The following is a 20,028-nucleotide window of genomic DNA, read 5'->3' as shown; positions in this document are numbered from 1 at the left end:
ATGATTGGACAGTGTGAACGCTGGGCGGTGATTGGACAGTGTGAATACTGGGTGGTGATTGGACATTGTGAATGCTGGGTGGTGATTGGACAGTGTGAATGCTGGGAGGTGATTGGACAGTGTGAATCCTGGGAGATGATTGGACAGTGTGAATGCTGGGAGATGATTGGACAGTGTGAACGCTGGGTGGTGATTGGATAGTGTGAACGCTGGGCGGTGATTGGATAGTGTGAACGCTGGGCGGTGATTGGGCAGTGTGAATGCTGGGCGGTGATTGGACAGTTGGACTGCGATGGTTGGGGATGTAAAGATGTCTCTGGGATTTCAGGAACAGTGACAATTGGTGACAATCATATCATCAAAGGCTGTGAGTGTGAGCTTGCCCTCACTGCTGTAGTGGAGCAGTGTCATTGGTTCATAGGCTGCAGGGCTGCAGCAGAGCCTGGTCCCGGCAGCTCCAGAGAGTTGATGCATTGCAGATTTAATCATGGCATGCATGTTGGCAGGTTTATAATTGGCAGCACAGGAACCTCCACAACTATACATATTGTAGGACTCTGGTGCTCTGATCCAATCATTCCACCCGATCTCCTTAAACGACACCAGCAGAGATTTCCTGCAGCAGCTTTTCTGTTTTCTCAGACAATCCTCAGCAGAATCTGTCGCTCGACGTGGTCTCCTGACGCTTTGCACTTTCTCAGTCTCAACTTCCAATCTCAAATAATCACTCTGCCGTGCGATCAGCAGTAAAATCTCAGGGTGAGGTGGGTTAATGTTGAGCTGCAGACGAACTTGCTGCTGCTCACTGTCTGCCCAGGCCTGGATAGTGGGCTTGACATTCAGACTGAAGCTAAGGATGGGTCCAGGGTTTATGGTCTTGGAATCAATCAGCTGGGACTTTTCTTCACCCTGACTCCTGGTCTCCAATATCTTGTAGACATTAACCTGCCACCCTGAGCTGCCATTCGCCCTTTGCAGATGTTCACTCATTCGGAGATGTTTATAAAATTTTAGTTCAGCGCAAAGAATCTTTAAGCCCGGGTAGATGGCCTTATTCCTGGAGATACTCATGGTTAATCTTCCAACAAAGTCTACCTCCTCTTCAGTGTCCACTCCACTGCCTCTGGTTGCTTCAACTGTTGGGAGAACAATTGGATAACACCGGGTTCAGAAGCAAAACAGAATTCAACAGGAGGATATCCTTGTTTTTTTATTAGTGTCACAAGTAGGCTTACATTAACACTGCAATGAAGTTACTGTGAAAATCCCCTAGTTGCCACACTCCGGCACTTGTTCGGCTACACCGAGGGAGAATTTAGACACTGGGGGAAAGTTAAAATTCTAAATTGGGGCAAGGCCGATTTTGATGGTATCAGGCAGGAACTTTCAATAGTTAATTGGGGGAATCTGTGGGAAGGCAAAGGGATGTCTGGAAAGTGGGAGGCTTTCAAAAGTGTGTCAACCAGGGTTCAGGGTAAGCACATTCCTCTTAAAGTGAAGGGCAAGGCTGATAGAAGTAGGGAACCCTGGGTGATTTGGGATATTAAGGCCCTGGTCAAGAAGAAGAAGGAGGCACATGACATGCATAGGCAGCTGGGATCAAATGGATGCTTTGAAGAGTACAGGGGGTGTAGGAGTAGAGTTAAGAGAGAAATCAGGAGGGCAAAAAGGGGACACGAGATTGCTTTGGCAGATAAGGCAAAGGAGAATCCAAAGAGCTTCTACAAATACATAAAAGGCAAAAGAGTAACAAGGGAGAGAGTAGGACCTCTTAAGGATCAACAAGGTCATCAATGTGCGGATCCACAAGAGATGGGTGAGATCCTAAATTAATATTTTGCATCAGTATTCATTGTTGAGAAAAGCCTGGATGTTAGGGACCTTGGAGAAATAAATAGTGATGTCTTGAGGAGTGTACATATTACAGAGAAGGAGGTGCTAGAAGTCTTAAAGCGCATCAATGTAGGTAAATCCCCAGGACCTGATGAAGTGATCCCAGGACATTGTGGGAGGCTAGGGAGGAAATTACAGGTCCCCTAGCCGAGATATTTGAATCATCGATAGTCACAGGTGAGGTGCCTGAAGATTGGAGAGTGGCAAATGTTGTGCCTTTTGTTTAAAAAGGGCTGCAGGGAAAAGCCTGGGAACTACAGGCCAGTGAGCCTCACATCTGTAGTGGGTAAGTTGTTAGAAGGTATTCTGAGATACAGGATCTACAGGCATTTAGAGTCACAAGGACTGATTAGGGACAGTCAACATGGCTTTGTGAGTGGAAAATCATGTCTCACAAATTTGATTGAGTTTTTTGAGGGGGGTAACCAAGAAGGTAGATGAGGGCAGTGCAGTTGATGTTGTCTACATGGACTTTAGCAAGGCCTTTGACAAGGTACCGCATGGTAGGTTGTTGCATAAGGTTAAATCTCATGAGATCCAGGGTGAGGGATCTAAATGGATACAAAATTGCTTGATGACAGAAGCCAGACGGTGGTTATAGAGGGTTGTTTTTCAAACTGGAGAACTGTGACCAGCAGTGTGCCTCAGGGATTGGTGCTGGGTCCACTGTTATTTGTTAATTATATTAATGATTTGGATGAGAATATAGGAGGCATGGTTAGTAAGTTTGCAGATGACACTAAGATTGATGGTATAGTGGACAGTGAAGAAAGTTATCTCCAATTGCAGCGGGATCTTGATCAATTGGGCCAGTGGTCTGACGAATGGCAGATGGAGTTTAATTTAGATAAATGCGAGGTGATGCATTTTGGTAGATCGAACCAGGGCAGGACTTACTCAGGTAATGGTAGGGCGTTGGGGAGAGTTATAGAACTAATAGAACATAGAACATAGAACAGTACAGCACAGTACAGGCCCTTCGGCCCACGATGTTGTGCTGAACCTTTTCCGAAACCAAGATCATGCGATCCCACTCCCTATCATCCTGGTGTGCTCCATGTGCCTATCCAATAACTGCTTGAAAGTTCCTAAAGTGTCCGGCTCCACTATCACAGCAGGCAGTCCATTCCACACCCCAACCACTCTCTGAGTAAAGAACATACCTCGTACATCCCTCCTATATCTCCCACCACGAACTTTATAGTTATGCCCCCTAGTAACAGCTACATCCACCCGAGGAAATAGTCTCTGAACGTCCACTCTATCTGTCCCCCTCATCATCTTATAAACCTCTATTAAGTCGCCTGTCAACCTCCTCCGCTCTAAAGAGAAAAGCCCTAGCTCCCTCAACCTTTCCTCATAAGACCTACCCTCCAGACCAGGCAGCATCCTGGTAAATGTCCTTTGCACTCTTTCCAGTGCTTCCACATCCTTCTTATAGTGAGGTGACCAGAACTGCACACAATATTCCAAATGTGGTCTCACCAAGGTCCTGTACAGTTGCAGCATATCCCCACGGCTCTTAAACTCAAACCCCCTGTTAATAAACACTAACACACTATAGGCCTTCTTCACGGCTCTATCCACTTGAGTGGCAACCTTCAGAGATCTGTGGATATGAACCCCAAGATCTCTCTGTTCCTCCACATTCCTCAGAACCCTACCTTTGGCCCTGTAATCCGCATTCAAATTTGTCCTACCAAATTTGTCCTACCTCGCACTTATCAGGGTTAAACTCCATCTGCCATTTTTCGGCCCAGCTCTACATCCTATCAATGTCTCTTTGCAGACTACAACAGCCCTCCACCTCATCCACTACTCCACAAACCTTGGTGTCATCTGCAAATTTACTGATCCACCCTTCAGCCCCTTCCTCCAAGTCATTTATAAAAATCACAAATAGCAGAGGACCCAGCACTGATCCTTGTGGTACACCGCTGGTAACTGGTCTCCAGTCTGAAAATTTTCCATCCACCACCACCCTCTGTCTTCTATGAGATAGCCAGTTACTTATCCAATTGGCCAAATTTCCCTCTATCCCACACCTCCTTACTTTCTTCATGAGCCGACCATGGGGGACCTTATCAAACGCCTTACTAAAATCCATGTATATGACATCAACTGCTCAACCTTCATCAACACACTTAGTTACCTCCTCAAAAAATTCAATCAAATTTGTGAGGCAAGACTTACCCTTCACGAATCCATGTTGACTATCCCGAATTAAGCTGCATCTTTCTAAATGGTCATAAATCCTATCCCACAGGACCTTTTCCATTAACTTGCCGACCACCGAAGTAAGACTAACCGGCCTATAATTACCAGGGTCATTCCTATTTCCTTTCTTGAACAGAGGAACAACATTCGCCACTCTCCAGTCCTCTGGCACTATCCCCGTGGAAAGTGAGGACCCAAAGATCAAAGCCAAAGGCTCTGCAATCTCATCCCTTGCCTCCCAAAGAATCCTAGAATATATCTCATCTGGCCCAGGGGACTTATCGACCTTCAGGTTTTTCAAAATTGCTAATACATCTTCTCTCAGAACATCTACCTCCTCCAGCCTATCAGTCTGTATCACACTCTCATCCTCAAAAACATGGCCCCTCTCCTTGGTGAACACTGAAGAAAAGTATTCATTCATCGCCTCTCCTATCTCTTCTGACTCCATACACGAGTTCCCATACTGTCCTTGACCGGCCCTAACCTCACCCTGGTCATTCTTTTATTCTTCACATAAGAGTAAAAAGCCTTGGGGTTTTCCTTGATCCAACCCACCAAGGACTTCTCATGTCCCCTCCTAGCTCTCCTAAACTGCCCCATCCAAACTATTCGACCTATAAAGGTTCCAATCAATATTTGGAAAGTTAAAGTCACCCATGACAACCATGAATACGGATTACAGGGTCACAGAAGACAGAGGGTGGTAGTGGAAGGGTCTTTTTCCGGCTGGAGGCCTGTGACTAGTGGTGTTCCGCAGGGCTCTGTATTGGGACCTCTGCTGTTTGTGATTTATATAAACGATCTGGAAGAAGGTGTAACTGGGGTGATCAGTAAGTTTACGGACGACACAAAATTGGCAGGACTTGCAGATAGTGAGGAGCATTGTCAGAAGCTACAGAAGGATATAGATAGGCTGGAAATTTGGGCAAAGAAATGGCAGATGGAGTTCAATCCAGATAAATGCGAAGTGATGCATTTTGGTCGAAATAATGTAGGGAGGAGCTATACGATAAATGGCAGAACCATAAAGGGTGTAGATATGCAGAGGGACCTGGGTGTGCAAGTCCACAGACCCTTGAAGGTGACGTCACAGGTGGAGAAGGTGGTGAAGAAGCATATGGCATACTTGCCTTTATAGGACGGGGCATAGAGTATAAAAGTTGGGGTCTAATGTTGCAGATGTATAGAATGTTGGTTCGGCCGCATTTGGAATACTGCGTCCAGTTCTGGTCGCCACACTACCAGAAGGACGTGGAGGCTTTGGAGAGAGTACAGAGGAGGTTTACCAGGATGTTGCCTGGTATGGAGGGGCTTAGTTATGAGGATAGATTGGGTAAACTGGGGTTGTTCTCCCTGGAAAGACGGAGGATGAGGGGAGACTTAATAGAGGTGCATAAAATTATGAAAGGCATAGATAGGGTGAACGGTGGGAAGGCTTTCCCCAGGTCGGTGGTGACGTTCACGAGGGGTCATAGGTTCAAGGTGAAGGGGGGGAGGTTTAACACAGATATCAGAAGGACATATTTTACACAGAGAGTGGTGGGGGCCTGGAATGCGCTGCCAGGTAAGGTGGTGGAGGCGGACACACTGGGAATGTTTAAGACTTATCTAGACAGCCATATGAACGGAGTGGGAATGGAGGGATACAAAAGAATGGTCTAGTTTGGACCAGGGAGCGGCACGGGCTTGGAGGGCCGAAGGGCCTGTTCCTGTGCTGTATTGTTCTTTGTACCCTGTGACCACCACACCTATCCATAATCTGCTTTGCAATTTCTTCCTCCACATCTCTATTACTATTTGGGGACCTATAGACAACTCCTAACAATGTGACCGCTCCTTTCCTATTTCTAACTTCAGCCTATATTACCTCAGTAGAATTAGGGGTACAGGTTCATAGTTCCTTGAAAGTGAAGTCACAGGTGGACAGAGTGGTGAAGAAGGCATTCAGCATGCTTGGTTTCATTGGTTAGAACATTGAATACAGGAGTTGGGACGTCTTGTTGAAGTTGTACAAGACATTGGTAAGGCTACACTTGGAATACTGTGTACAGTTCTGGTCACCCTATTATAGAAAGGATATTATTAAACTAGAAAGAGTGCAGAAAATATTTACTAGTATGCTACTGGGACTTGATGGTTTGAGTTAAAAGGAGGGGTTGGATAGACTGGGACTTTTTTCTCTGGAGCGTAGGAGGCTGAGGGGTGATGTTATAGAGGTCTATAAAATAATGAGGGGCACAGATCAGCTAGATAGTCAATATCTTTTCCCAAAGGTAGGGGAGTCTAAAACCAGAGGGCATAGGTTTAAGGTGAGAGGGGAGAGATACAAAAGGGTCCAGAGGGGCAATTTTTTCAGAGGGTGGTGAATGTCTGGAACAAGTTGCCAGAGGCAGTAGTAGAGGCGGGTACAATTTTGTCTTTTAAAAAGCGTTTAGACAGTTACATGGGTAAGATGGGTATAGAGGGATATGGGCCAAATGCGGGAAATTGGGACGAGCTTAGTGTTTTCAAAAAGGGGCAGCATGGACAAGTTGGGCCGAAGGGCCGGTTTCCATGCTGTAAACATCTATGACAATGACTCTAATTTAGCATGGCCAATGCACCTAACCAGCACATCTTTCGGACTGAGGGAGTAAACTGGAGCACCTGGAGAAAACCCACACAGACACGGGGAGAAAGTGCGGTTTCTGCACAAACAATGACCCAAGCCGGGAATCGAACCCGGGTTCCTGATGCTGTGAGGCAGCAGCGCTAACCACTGTGCTACCGTGCCGGCCCTTTTAAATCTGGCCTTTTACTGAGGGATAGTGACACTGGATAATGGTCAGGCAACGACCGTCTCTGGCAGAAGAACAGCCAGTTTGTAACATCCTGGTGTCTTGCCGGTCAGAAATGACCACATTAATACTGTGGCTACAAGGACAGGTCAGAGGTCAGGTGATCTGTAATTATACTATAAATGGCAGAACCCTTAGGAACATTAACAGAAGGATCTGGGCGTGTGGTTCACAGTTCTCTAAAAGAGGCAACGCAGGTGGCCAGAGTGATTAAGAAGGCATATGGCATGCTTACCTTTGTCGACTGGGGCACTGAGTACAGGAGTTGGGAAACCATGTTGCAGCTATATGAAACCTTGGTTAGGCCGCATTTGGGAGTATTGCATGCAGTTCCGGTCACCACACTACCAGGAGGACATGGAAGCTTTGAAGAGAATGCAAAGAAGGTTCACCAGGATGTTGCCTGGTCTCGAGGGCATTGGCTATGAGGAGAGGTTGAATAAACTAGGATTGTTTTCACTGGAAAGATGGAGGCTGAGGGGAGAGCTGACAGAGGTCTACAAAATTATGAGGCTTGGACAGAGTGGATAGAGATGTGCGGGGGAGGTTTTTCACACAGAGTGGTGGGTGCCTGGAATGCGCTGCCAGAGGGGGTGGTGGAAGCGGGCACATTAGCAACATTTAAGAGGCATCTGGATGGGTCCATGAATAGGGAGGGAATAGAGGGATACGGACTGAGTAAGGGCATAAGGTTTTTTTTAGTTTAGTTAAGGCATCATGATCGGCACAGGATTGGAGGGCCGAAGGGCCTGTTTCCGTGCTGTACTTTTCTTTGTTCTCTGATAAACTCAGTTCCTGACCACACAAAACTCTCCACCAATGATGTGGCACCGGTCAGGTGTGCGACGGATGATGTGTTATTCCCGGGATAGGGAGTGCCACAAAAACCTTTGGGAATCTCACAGGGACACAGTGTCAGTGAATCCAACCTGTTCCATTCATCAAAGTATCGGGATGTTCATGTCAACTCTGGTTAGGACTGAGTTATTCTCATTTCCACATCACACTCACTCACTCACTCACACTGTCACACTCAGTAAGTAGCCTCACAACACCAGGTTAAAGTCCAACAGGTTTATTTGGTAGCGCGAGCTTTCGGAGCGCTGCTCCTTCATCAGGTGAGGGAAGAGTTCGGTTCACAAACAGGACATATACAGACACAAACCCAATTACAAGATAATGGTTGGATAACACTCCGAAAGCTCGTGCTACCAAATAAACCTGTTGGACTTTAACCTGGTGTTGTTAAACTTCTTACTGTGCCCACCCCAATCCAATGCCAGCATCTCCACATCATGGCTCTCACACTCACACACACTCAGTGAGATACTCTCCCACACTCACTCCTTTCTCTTACACTCTTTCAATGACCGTGGTGTAGTGGAAATTTCACTGGACATGTCACTGGGAAGTATTTGCTCGTGCTGTTGGGGAGGGTTTAAACTAATGTGGCAGGGGGGATGGGAACCGATGCAGGAAGTCAGAGGGAAGTAAAGTGGGGACAGAAACAAAAGGCAGTAAGGGGAAAAGTGAAAGGCAGAGAAACCAAAGACAAAAATCAAAAAGGGCCCCAGTACGGAGTACAGAGACTGTGGAGAACTCAGTGAATGGGTCCAATAAGGCTCAGAGAAATAAAACATAGGGAGAGTGTACAAAATATGACAGGACAGATGGTCTGAGGTGTGTTTGCTTTAACGCAAGGAACATGACAGGTAAGGTGGATGAACTTAAAGCTTGGATTATTACATGGAACTATGATGTGGCAATTACGGAGACTAGGATGAAAGAAGGACAGGACTGACAGGTTGGCATTCCAGGATTTAGATGCTTCAGGCGAGATAGAGAGGGTGACGAAACAGGTGGGGGTGTGGCTTTACAGATTAGGGAGAATGTTACAGCTATACAGAGGGAGGACACTTGGTTGGATCATGCAGTGAGGCCACATGGGTAGAACTCAGGAACAGGAGCTGTGCAATCACACTGTTGGGGTTGTACTACAGTCCTCCCAACAGCCAGCGTGAAGTGGAGGAACTGATATGTCAGCAGATTATGGGACGATGTAAAAACAACAGGGTTGTTGCGATGGGCGATTTTAACTTCCCCAACATAGACTGGGATTCCTTTAGTGCCAGGGGCTTGGACAAGGCAGAGTTTGTTCAGTGTGTCCAAGAGTGCTTCTTGAGGCAATATGTAGATAGCCCCATCCTGAGCTGGACTTTCTTAGACCTGGTTCTGGGAAACGAGCCCAGACAGGTGATTGATGTCTCAGTGAGGAACCATTTTGGGAACAGGGATCACAATTCTACATGTTTCAAGATACTTGTAGACTTGGCGTAGTCCCAGAGTGAAAGTACTAAACTGGGGGAAGGCTGACTACGACAGTATTAGGCAGGAGCTCGGGAGTGTAGACTGGGGGTGGTTGTTTGAGGGTAAACCCACATCCGATATGTGGGAGTCTTTTAAAACTCAGTTGTTAACAATTCAGGACAAGTATGTCCCTGCAAAAATGAAGGATAAAGATGTCAAGATTCATGAACCCTGGATGATGAGAGAGATTGTGAGCTTAGTGAAAAAGAAGAAGGAGGCATACATAAATATCAAGAAATTGAAAATGCATAAGGCTGATGAGGAACACAAAGATAGCAGGAAGGAGCTTAAACAGGGACTTAGGAGGGCAAAAAGGGGCCATGAAATGTCCTTGGCAGGCAGGATTAAGGAGAATCGCAAGGCTTTTTATGTGTATATAAGGAGGAAGATGGTAGCCAAGGAAAGGGTGGGCCCACTCAAGGACAGTGGAGGGAATCTGTGTGTGCAGCCAGATGAGGTGGGTGAGGTCCTTAACGAGTACTTTGCATCAGTATTCACAAAGGAGAAGGATGTGGTGGATGGTGAGTGTCGAAAAGTTGATGTTGACATTCTAGGACAAGTTGAGATAAAAAGACAGTCTCACAACACCAGGGTAAAGTCCAACAGGTTTATTTGGTATCACGAGCTTTCGGAGCACTGCTCCTTCATCAGGTGACTGGAGAGCTGGGTTCACAAACACGGCATATATAGACACAAACTCAATTGCAAAATCCTACTAACTGTCCTGGCTTGAAACAATTCACACCTCTTTAAACTATGGTTATCCCTCTCTCCACTCACATTGTCTGTACCTGTAAAGACTTGATTACCTGTAAAGACTCGCATTCCAATCATTATCTTGTAATTGAGTCTCTGTCTATATATGCCGTGTTTGTGAACCCAACTCTCCACTCACCTGATGAAGGAGCAGTGCTCCAAAAGCTTGTGAATCCAAATAAACCTGTTGGACTTTAACCTGGTGTCGTGAAACTTCTTGCTGTGCTTACCCCAGTCCAACGCCGGCATCTCCACATCAGAGATAAGAAGGGAGGAGGTATTGGAGATTTTGAAAAACATCAAGGTCCCCAGGGCCAGATAGGATCTATCCCAGAATACTGAGAGGGGCAAGGGAAGAAATTGCTGAGGCCTTGGCCAAAAGCTTTGTATTCTCTTTAGCCACGGGCGAGGTACCAGAGGATTGGAGAGTAGCTAACATTGTTCCTCTGTTTAAGAAGGACAGAAGAGACAATGCAGGAAATTGCAGGCCTGTGAGCCTTACATCAGTGGTGGGGAAATTATTGGAGAAGATTCTTAGGGACAGGATGTACCTCACACCTGGAAGAGAATAGGCTTATTAGCGAAAGGCAGCATGGTTTTGTGAAGGGGAGGTCGTGCCTGACAAACTTGATTGAGTTCTTTGAGGAAGTGACAAGAAACATTGACGAGGGCAGGATGCTGTATACATGGACTTTAATAAAGCCTTCGATAAGGTTCCTCATGGCAGGCTGATACAGAAGGTGAAGTCATATGGGATCCAAGGTGAGCTGGTAAGATGGATACAAAACTGGTTTGGGCATAGAAAGCAGAGAGTAGCAGTGGAAGGGGACTTTTTTAACTAGAGGTCGGTGACAGGCTGTGTTCCACAAGGGTCAGTGCTGGGGCCTCTGTTGTTTGTTAAATATAGAAATGATTTGGAGGAAAATCTAGGTGGTCTGATTAGTAAATTTGCAGATGATATAAAAATTGAGTGAGTAGCAGATAGTGAGGAGGATTGTCAGAGGATACAGCAGGATATAAATCACCTGGAGACCTGGGCCGAAAGATGGCAGATGGAATTTAAATGTGAGATGACGTGAGAAGCAAAGTTTACAGTAAATAAGAACATAAGAACGAGGAGCAGGAGTAGGCCATCTGGCCCCTCGAGCCTGCTCCGCCATTCAATAAGATCATGGCTGATCTTTTTGTGGACTCAGCTCCACTTACCCGCCCGCTCACCATAACCCTTAATTCCTTTACTGTTCAAAAATTTATCTATCCTTGTCTTTAAAAACATTCAATGAGGTAGCCTCAACTGCTTCACTGGGCAGGGAATTCCACAGATTCACAACCTTTTGTGTGAAGAAGTTTCTCCTCAACTCAGTCCTAAATCTGCTTCTCCTTATTTTGAGGCCATGCCCCCTCGTTCTAGTTTCACCCGCCAGTGGAAACAACTTCCCTGCTTCTATCTTATCTATTCCCTTCATAATCTTATATGTTTCTATAAGATCTCCCCTCATTCTTCTGAATTCCAATGAATATAGCCCCAGTCTACTCAGCCTCTCCTCATAAGCCAACCCTCTCAACTCCGGAATCAACCTAGTGAATCTCCTCTGCACCCCCTCCAGTGCCAGTATATCCTTTCTCAAGTAAGGAGACCAAAACTGTACACAGTACTCCAGGTGTGGCCTCACCAGCACCTTATACAGCTGCAACATAACCTCGCTGTTTTAAAACTCCATCCCTCTAGCAATGAAGGACAAAATTCCATTTGCCTTCTTAATTACCTGCTGCACCTGCAAACCAACTCCTTGAGATTCCTGCACAAGGACACCCAGGTCCCTCTGCACAGCAGCATGCTGCAATTTTTTACCATTTAAATAATAGTCCATTTTGCTGTTATTCCGACCAAAATGGGTGACCTCACATTTACCAACATTGTACTCCATCTGCCAGACCCTCGCCCACTCACTTAGACTATCTATTTCCCTTTGCAGACTTTCAGCGTCCTCTGCACACTTTGCTCTTCCACCCATCTTAGTGTCATCAGTGAATTTTGACACACTACGCTTGGTCCCCAACTCCAAATCATCTATGTAAATCGTAAACAATTGCGGTCCCAACACTGATTCCTGAGGCACACCAATAGTCACTGATCGCCAACCAGAAAAACACCCATTTACCCCCACTCTGGTAGAGCCCTTAGAGATATTAGCATACAGAGGGATATAGGCATGCAAATCCACAGTTCCCTGAAGGTGGCAACTCTCTCTCTGTCACTCTCTCTCACTGTCACATTCTCTCTCTCTGTGCCACACTCTCTCTCTCTCTGCCACACTCTCTCTCACTGTCACACTCTCTCTCACTGTCACACTCTCTCTCTCTGTCACACTCTCTCTATCTCTGTCACACTCTCTCTATCTCTGTCACACCCTCTCTCTCACTGTTACACACTCTCTCTCTGTGTCACACTCTCTCTCTCACTGTTACACTCTCTCTCTCTCTCTCTGTCACACTCTCTCTCTCACGGTCACACCCTCTCTCACTGTCACACTCTCTCTCTCACTGTCACACTCTCTCTCTCTCTGCCACACTCTCTCTCACTGTCACACTCTCTCTCTCTGTCACACTCTCTCTATCTCTGTCACACTCTCTCTATCTCTGTCACACTCTCTCTATCTCTGTCACACCCTCTCTCTCTCACTGTTACACACTCTCTCTCTGTGTCACACTCTCTCTCTCACTGTGACACTCTCTCTCTCTCTCTCTGTCACACTCTCTCTCTCACGGTCACACCCTCTCTCACTGTCACACTCTCTCTCTCACTGTCACACTCTCTCTCTCTCTGCCACACTCACTCTCTCTCTGCCACACTCACTCTCTCTCTGCCACACTCTCTCTCTCTGTCACTCTCTCTCACTGTCACACTCTCTCTCTCCCTGCCACACTCTCTCTCTCCCTGCCACACTCTCTCTCTCCCTGCCACACTCACTCTCTCTCTGCCACACTCACTCTCTCTGTCACTCTCTCTCTCACTGTCACACTCACTCTCTCTCTGTCACACTCACTCTCTCTGTCACACTCACTCTCTCTGTCACACTCTCTCTCTCTCTGTCACACTCTCTCTCTCTCTCTGTCACACTCTCTCTCTCTCTCTGTCACACTCTCTCTCTCTCTCTGTCACACTCTCTCTCTCTCTCTGTCACACTCTCTCTCTCTGTCACACTCTCTCTCTCTGTCACACTCTCTCTCACTGTCACACTCTCTCTCTCTCTCTGTCACATTCTCTCTCACTGTCACACTCTCTCTCTGTCACACTCACTCTCTCTGTCACACTCTCTCTCTCTCTGTCACACTCTCTCTCTCTCTCTGTCACACTCACTCTCTCTGTCACACTCACTCTCTCTGTCACACTCTCTCTCTCTGTCACACTCTCTCTCTCTCTCTGTCACACTCTCTCTCTCTCTCTGTCACACTCTCTCTCTCTGTCACACTCTCTCTCACTGTCACACTCTCTCTCTCTCTGTCACACTCTCTCTCTCTCTGTCACACTCACTCTCTCTCTCTGTCACACCCTCTCTGTTACACTCTCTCTCTCACTGTCACACTCACTCTCTCTCTGTCACACTCTCTCTCTCTGTCACACTCTCACTGTCACACTCTCTCTCTGTCACACTCTCTCTGTCACTCTCTCTCTCTGTCACACTCACTCACTCTGTCACACTCTCTCTCTCTGTCACACACTCTCTCTCTCTGTCACACACTCTCTCTCTCTGTCACACACTCTCTCTCTCTCTGTCACTCCCTCTCTCTGTCACTCCCTCTCTCTGTCACACTCTCTCTCTGTCACTCCCTCTCTCTGTCACACTCTCTCTCTGTCACTCCCTCTCTCTGTCACACTCTCTCTCTGTCACTCTCTCTCTCTCTGTCACACTCTCACTGTCACACTCTCTCTCACTGTCACACTCTCTCTATCTCTGTCACACCCTCTCTCTCTCACTGTTACACACACTCTCTCTCTGTCACACACTCTCTCTCTCTCTGTCACACCCTCTCTCTCTCACTGTTACACACACTCTCTCTCTGTCACACACTCCCTCTCTCTCTGTCACACTCTCTCTCTCTGTCACACACTCTCTCTCACTGTCACACTCTCTCTCTCACTGTCACACTCTCTCTCTCACTGTCACACTCTCTCTCTCTCTCTGTCACACTCTCTCTCTCTGTCACACTCTCTCTCTCTGTCACACTCTCTCTCTCTCTGTCACACACTCTCTCTCACTGTCACACTCTCTCTCTGTCACACTCTCTCTCTGTCACACTCTCTCTCTCTCACACTCTCTCTCTCACTGTCACACTCTCTCTCTGTCACACTCTCTCTCTGTCACTCTCTCTCTCTCTGTCACACTCTCTCTTTGTCACACTCTCTCTCTGTCACACTCTCTCTCTCTGTCACACTCTCTCTCTGTCACACTCTCTCTCTCACTGTCACACTCTCTCTCTCTGTCACACTCTCTCTCTCTCTGTCACACACTCTCTCTCTCTGTCACACTCTCTCTCTGTCACACTCTCTCTCTGTCACACTCTCTCTCTCTGTCACACTCTCTCTCTGTCACACTCTCTCTCTCACTGTCACACTCTCTCTCTCTGTCACACTCTCTCTCTGTCACACTCTCTCTCTGTCGCACTCTCTCTCTCTGTCACACTCTCTCTCTCACTGTCACACTCTCTCTCTCTCTGTCACTCTCTCTCTGTCACTCTCTGTCACACTCTCTCTCTCACTGTCACACTCTCTCTCTCTCTGTCACTCTCTCTCTGTCACACTCTCTCTGTCACACTCTCTCTGTCACACTCTCTCTGTCACACTCTCTCTGTCACACTCTCTCTGTCACTGTCACACACTCTCTCTGTCGCACTCTCTCTCTGTCGCACTCTCTCTCTCTGTCACACTCTCTCTCTGTCACACTCTCTCTCTCTCTGTCACACTCTCTCTCTGTCACACTCTCTCTCTCTCTGTCACTCTCTCTCTGTCACACACTCTCTCTGTCACACTCTCTCTCTGTCACACTCTCTCTCTCTGTCACACTCTCTCTCTCTGTCACACTCTCTCTCTCTCTGTCACTCTCTCTCTGTCACACACTCTCTCTGTCACACTCTCTCTCTGTCGCACTCTCTCTCTGTCGCACTCTCTCTCTGTCGCACTCTCTCTCTGTCGCACTCTCTCTCTCTGTCACACTCTCTCTCTCACTGTCACACTCTCTCTCTCTCTGTCACTCTCTCTCTGTCACACACTCTCTCTGTCACACTCTCTCTCTGTCACACTCTCTCTCTGTCACACTCTCTCTCTGTCACACTCTCTCTCTGTCGCACTCTCTCTCTGTCGCACTCTCTCTCTGTCGCACTCTCTCTCTGTCGCACTCTCTCTCTGTCACACTCTCTCTCTCACTGTCACACTCTCTCTCTCACTGTCACACTCTCTCTCTCACTGTCACACTCTCTCTCTCACTGTCACACTCTCTCTCTCACTGTCACACTCTCTCTGTCACACTCTCTCTCTCTGTCACACTCTCTCTCTCTGTCACACTCTCTCTCTCTCTGTCACACTCTCTCTGTCACTCTCTCTCTGTCACTCTCTCTCTGTCACACTCTCTCTGTCACACTCTCTCTGTCACACTCTCTCTCTCTGTCACACTCTCTCTCTCACTGTCACACTCTCTCTCTCTCTGTCACACTCTCTCTGTCACACTCTCTCTGTCACACTCTCTCTCTCACTGTCACACTCTCTCTCTCTGTCACACTCTCTCTCTCACTGTCACACTCTCTCTCTCTCTGTCACACTCTCTCTCTCTCTGTCACACACTCTCTCTCTGTCACACTCTCTCTCTCTCTCTCTCTGTCACACTCTCTCTCTCACTGTCACACTCTCTCTCTCTCTGTCACACTCTCTCTCTCACTGTCACACTCTCTCTGTCACACTCTCTCTCTCACTGTCACACTCTCTCTCTCTGTCACACTCTCTCTCTCACTGTCACACTCTCTCTCTCTCTGTCACACTCTCTCTCTCTCTGTCACACACTCTCTCTCTGTCACACTCTCTCTCTCTCTCTCTCTGTCACACTCTCTCTCTCACTGTCACACTCTCTCTCTCTCTGTCACACACTCTCTCTCTGTCACACTCTCTCTCTCTGTCACACTCTCTCTCTCACTGTCACACTCTCTCTCTCTCTGTCACACACTCTCTCTCTGTCACACTCTCTCTCTCTGTCACACTCTCTCTCTCAGTCACACTCTCTCTCTCACTGTCACACTCTCTCTCTCTGTCACACACTCTCTCTCTGTCACACTCTCTCTCTCTGTCACACTCTCTCTCTCACTGTCACACTCTCTCTCTCACTGTCACACTCTCTCTCTCTCTGTCACACTCTCTCTCTCTGTCACACACACTCTCTCTCTGTCACACACTCTCTCTCTCTGTCACTCTCACTCCGTCACACTCTCTCTGTCACACTCTCTCTGTCACACTCTCTCTGTCACACTCTCTCTGTCACACTCTCTCTCTCTCTGTCACACTCTTTCTCTCTCTGTCACACTCTCTCTCTCTGTCACACACACTCTCTCTGTCACACACTCTCTCTCTCTCTGTCACTCTCACTCCGTCACACTCTCTCTGTCACACTCTCTCTGTCACACTCTCTCTGTCACACTCTCTCTCTCTCTGTCACACTCTCTCTCTCTCTGTCACACTCTCTCTCTCTGTCGCACTCTCTCTCTGTCACACTTTCTCTCTCTCTGTCACACTCTCTCTCTCTCTGTCACACTCTCTCTCTGTCACACTCTCTCTCTCTCTGTCACACTCTCTCTCTCTCTGTCACAGTTTCTCTCTCTGTCACACACTCTCTCTCTCTGTCACTCTCACTCCGTCACACTCTCTCTGTCACACTCTCTCTGTCACACTCTCTCTGTCACACTCTCTCTCTCTCTGTCACACTCTCTCTCTCTCTGTCACACTCTCTCTCTCTGTCACACTCTCTCTCTCTCTGTCACACTCTCTCTCTCTCTGTCACACTCTCTCTCTCTGTCACACTCTCTCTCTCTCTGTCACACTCTCTCTCTCTGTCACACACTCTCTCTCTCTGTCACTCTCACTCCGTCACACTCTCTCTGTCACACTCTCTCTGTCACACTCTCTCTGTCACACTCTCTCTCTCTCTGTCACACTCTCTCTCTCTCTGTCACACTCTCTCTCTCTGTCACACTCTCTCTCTCTCTGTCACAATCTCTCTCTCTCTGTCACACTCTCTCTCTCTGTCACACACTCTCTCTCTCTGTCACTCTCACTCCGTCACACTCTCTCTGTCACACTCTCTGTGTCACACTCTCTCTCTCTCTGTCACTCTCTCTCTCTCTGTCACTCTCTCTCTCTCTCTGTCACTCTCTCTCTCTCTCTCTGTCTCTCTGTCACACTCTCTCTCTCTCTGTCACACACTCTCTCTCTCTGTCACTCTCTCTCTCTCTCTCTGTCTCTCTGTCACACTCTCTCTCTCTCTGTCACTCTCTCTCTCTCTCTGTCACTCTCTCTCTCTCTCTGTCTCTCTGTCACACTCTCTCTGTCACACACTCTGTCACACTTTCTCTGTCACACACTCTCTCTCTCTGTCACACACTCTCTCTCTCTGTCACACTCTCTCTCTGTCACACTCTCTCTCTGTCACACTCTCTCTCTCTGTCACACTCTCTCTCTCTGTCACTCTCTCTCTCTCTGTCACTCTCTCTCTCTCTCTGTCTCTCTGTCACACTCTCTCTCTCTCTGTCACACACACTCTCTCTCTCTGTCACACACTCTGTCACACTCTCTCTGTCACACACACTCTCTCTGTCACACACTCTCTCTCTCTCTGTCACACTCTCTCTCTCTCTGTCACACACTCTCTCTCTCTCTGTCACACACTCTGTCACACTCTCTCTGTCACACACACTCTCTCTCTCTGTCACACACTCTCTCTCTCTGTCACACTCTCTCTCTCTCTGTCACACACTCTGTCACACTCTCTCTGTCACACACACTCTCTCTCTCTGTCACACACTCTCTCTCTCTGTCACACACTCTGTCACACTCTCTCTGTCACACACACTCTCTCTCTCTGTCACACACTCTCTCTGTCACACACTCTCTCTCTGTCACACTCTCTCTCTCTGTCACACTCTCTCCGTCACACTCTCTCTGTCACACTCTCTCTGTCACACTCTCTCTGTCACACTCTCTCTGTCACACTCTCTCTCTCTCTGTCACACTCTCTCTCTCTCTGTCACACTTTCTCTCTCTCTGTCACACTCTCTCTGTCACACTCTCTCTGTCACACTCTCTCTCTCTCTGTCACACTCTCTCTCTCTCTGTCACACTCTCTCTCTCTCTGTCACTCTCTCTCTCTCTGTCATTCTCTCTCTCTCTCTGTCACTCTCTCTCTCTCTGTCTCTCTGTCACACTTTCTCTCTCTCTGTCACACACACTCTCTCTCTCTGTCACACACACTGTCACACTCTCTCTGTCACACACACTCTCTCTCTCTGTCACACACTCTCTCTCTCTGTCACACTCTCTCTCTCTCTGTCACACACTCTCTCTCTCTGTATCACACACTCTGTCACACTCTCTCTGTCACACACACTCTCTCTCTCTGTCACACTCTCTCTCTGTCACACACTCTCTCTCTCTCTCTGTCACACTCTCTCTCTCTCTGTCACACACTCTCTCTCTCTGTCACACACTCTGTCACACTCTCTCTGTCACACACACTCTCTCTCTCTGTCACACACTCTCTCTCTCTGTCACACACTCTGTCACACTCTCTCTGTCACACACACTCTCTCTCTCTGTCACACACTCTCTCTCTCTGTCACACACTCTCTCTCTGTCACACTCTCTCTCTCTGTCACACTCTCTCCGTCACACTCTCTCTGTCACACTCTCTCTGTCACACTCTCTCTGTCACACTCTCTCTCTCTGTCACACACTCTCTCTCTCTGTCACTCTCTCTCCGTCACACTCTCTCTGTCACACTCTCTCTGTCACACTCTCTCTCTCTCTGTCACACTCTCTCTCTCTCTGTCACACTCTCTCTCTCTCTGTCACACTTTCTCTCTCTCTGTCACACTCTCTCTGTCACACTCTCTCTGTCACACTCTCTCTGTCACACTCTCTCTCTCTCTGTCACTCTCTCTCTCTCTGTCATTCTCTCTCTCTCTCTGTCACTCTCTCTCTCTCTCTGTCTCTCTGTCACACTTTCTCTCTCTCTGTCACACTCTGTCACACTCTCTCTCTCTCTGTCACTCTCTCTCTCTCTGTCATTCTCTCTCTCTCTCTGTCATTCTCTCTCTCTCTCTGTCACTCTCTCTCTCTCTCTCTGTCACACTTTCTCTCTCTCTGTCACACTCTCTCTGTCACACTCTCTCTCTCTCTGTCACTCTCTCTCTCTCTGTCATTCTCTCTCTCTCTCTGTCACTCTCTCTCTCTCTCTGTCTCTCTGTCACTCTCTCTCTCTCTGTCACACACTCTCTCTCTCTCTCTGTCACACACTCTGTCACACTCTCTCTGTCACACACACTCTCTCTCTGTCACACACTCTCTTTCTCTCTGTCACACACACTCTCTCTCTGTCACACTCTCTCTCTGTCACACTCTCTCTCTCTGTCACACTCTCTCTCGCTCTGTCACACTTTCTCTCTCTCTGTCACACTCTCTCTGTCACACTCTCTCTCTCTCTGTCACTCTCTCTCTCTCTGTCACTCTCTCTCTCTCTCTGTCACTCTCTCTCTCTGTCTCTCTGTCACACTCTCTCTCTCTCTGTCACACACTCTCTCTCTCTCTGTCACACACTCTCTCTCTCTCTCTCTGTCACACACTCTCTCTCTCTGTCACACTCTCTCTCTCTCTGTCACACTCTCTCTCTCTGTCACACTCTCTCTCTCTGTCACACTC

At 47.7% G+C, this 20,028-nt stretch overlaps 1 protein-coding gene across 1 annotated transcript in view; it reads right to left on the bottom strand.

Annotated features, from left to right (window-relative positions):
* Positions 1 to 324: 324 nt before the first annotated feature.
* The window catches only part of LOC144479761 (growth/differentiation factor 15-like), a 35,399-nt gene continuing 15,695 nt past the window's right edge, over positions 325 to 20,028 (bottom strand). Inside the window, exon 2 of the mRNA XM_078198796.1 lies at positions 325 to 1,136. Coding sequence (XP_078054922.1) covers positions 325 to 1,136 — 812 coding nt within the window. The remainder of the gene's footprint in view (positions 1,137 to 20,028) is intronic.

The sequence above is a fragment of the Mustelus asterias genome, chromosome 26, assembly GCF_964213995.1.
Source record: "Mustelus asterias chromosome 26, sMusAst1.hap1.1, whole genome shotgun sequence".
Classification (NCBI taxonomy): Eukaryota; Metazoa; Chordata; class Chondrichthyes; order Carcharhiniformes; family Triakidae; genus Mustelus; species Mustelus asterias.
Note: the sequence above shows the minus strand (reverse complement) of the source record. Positions and strands in the feature narration are given on the sequence as shown.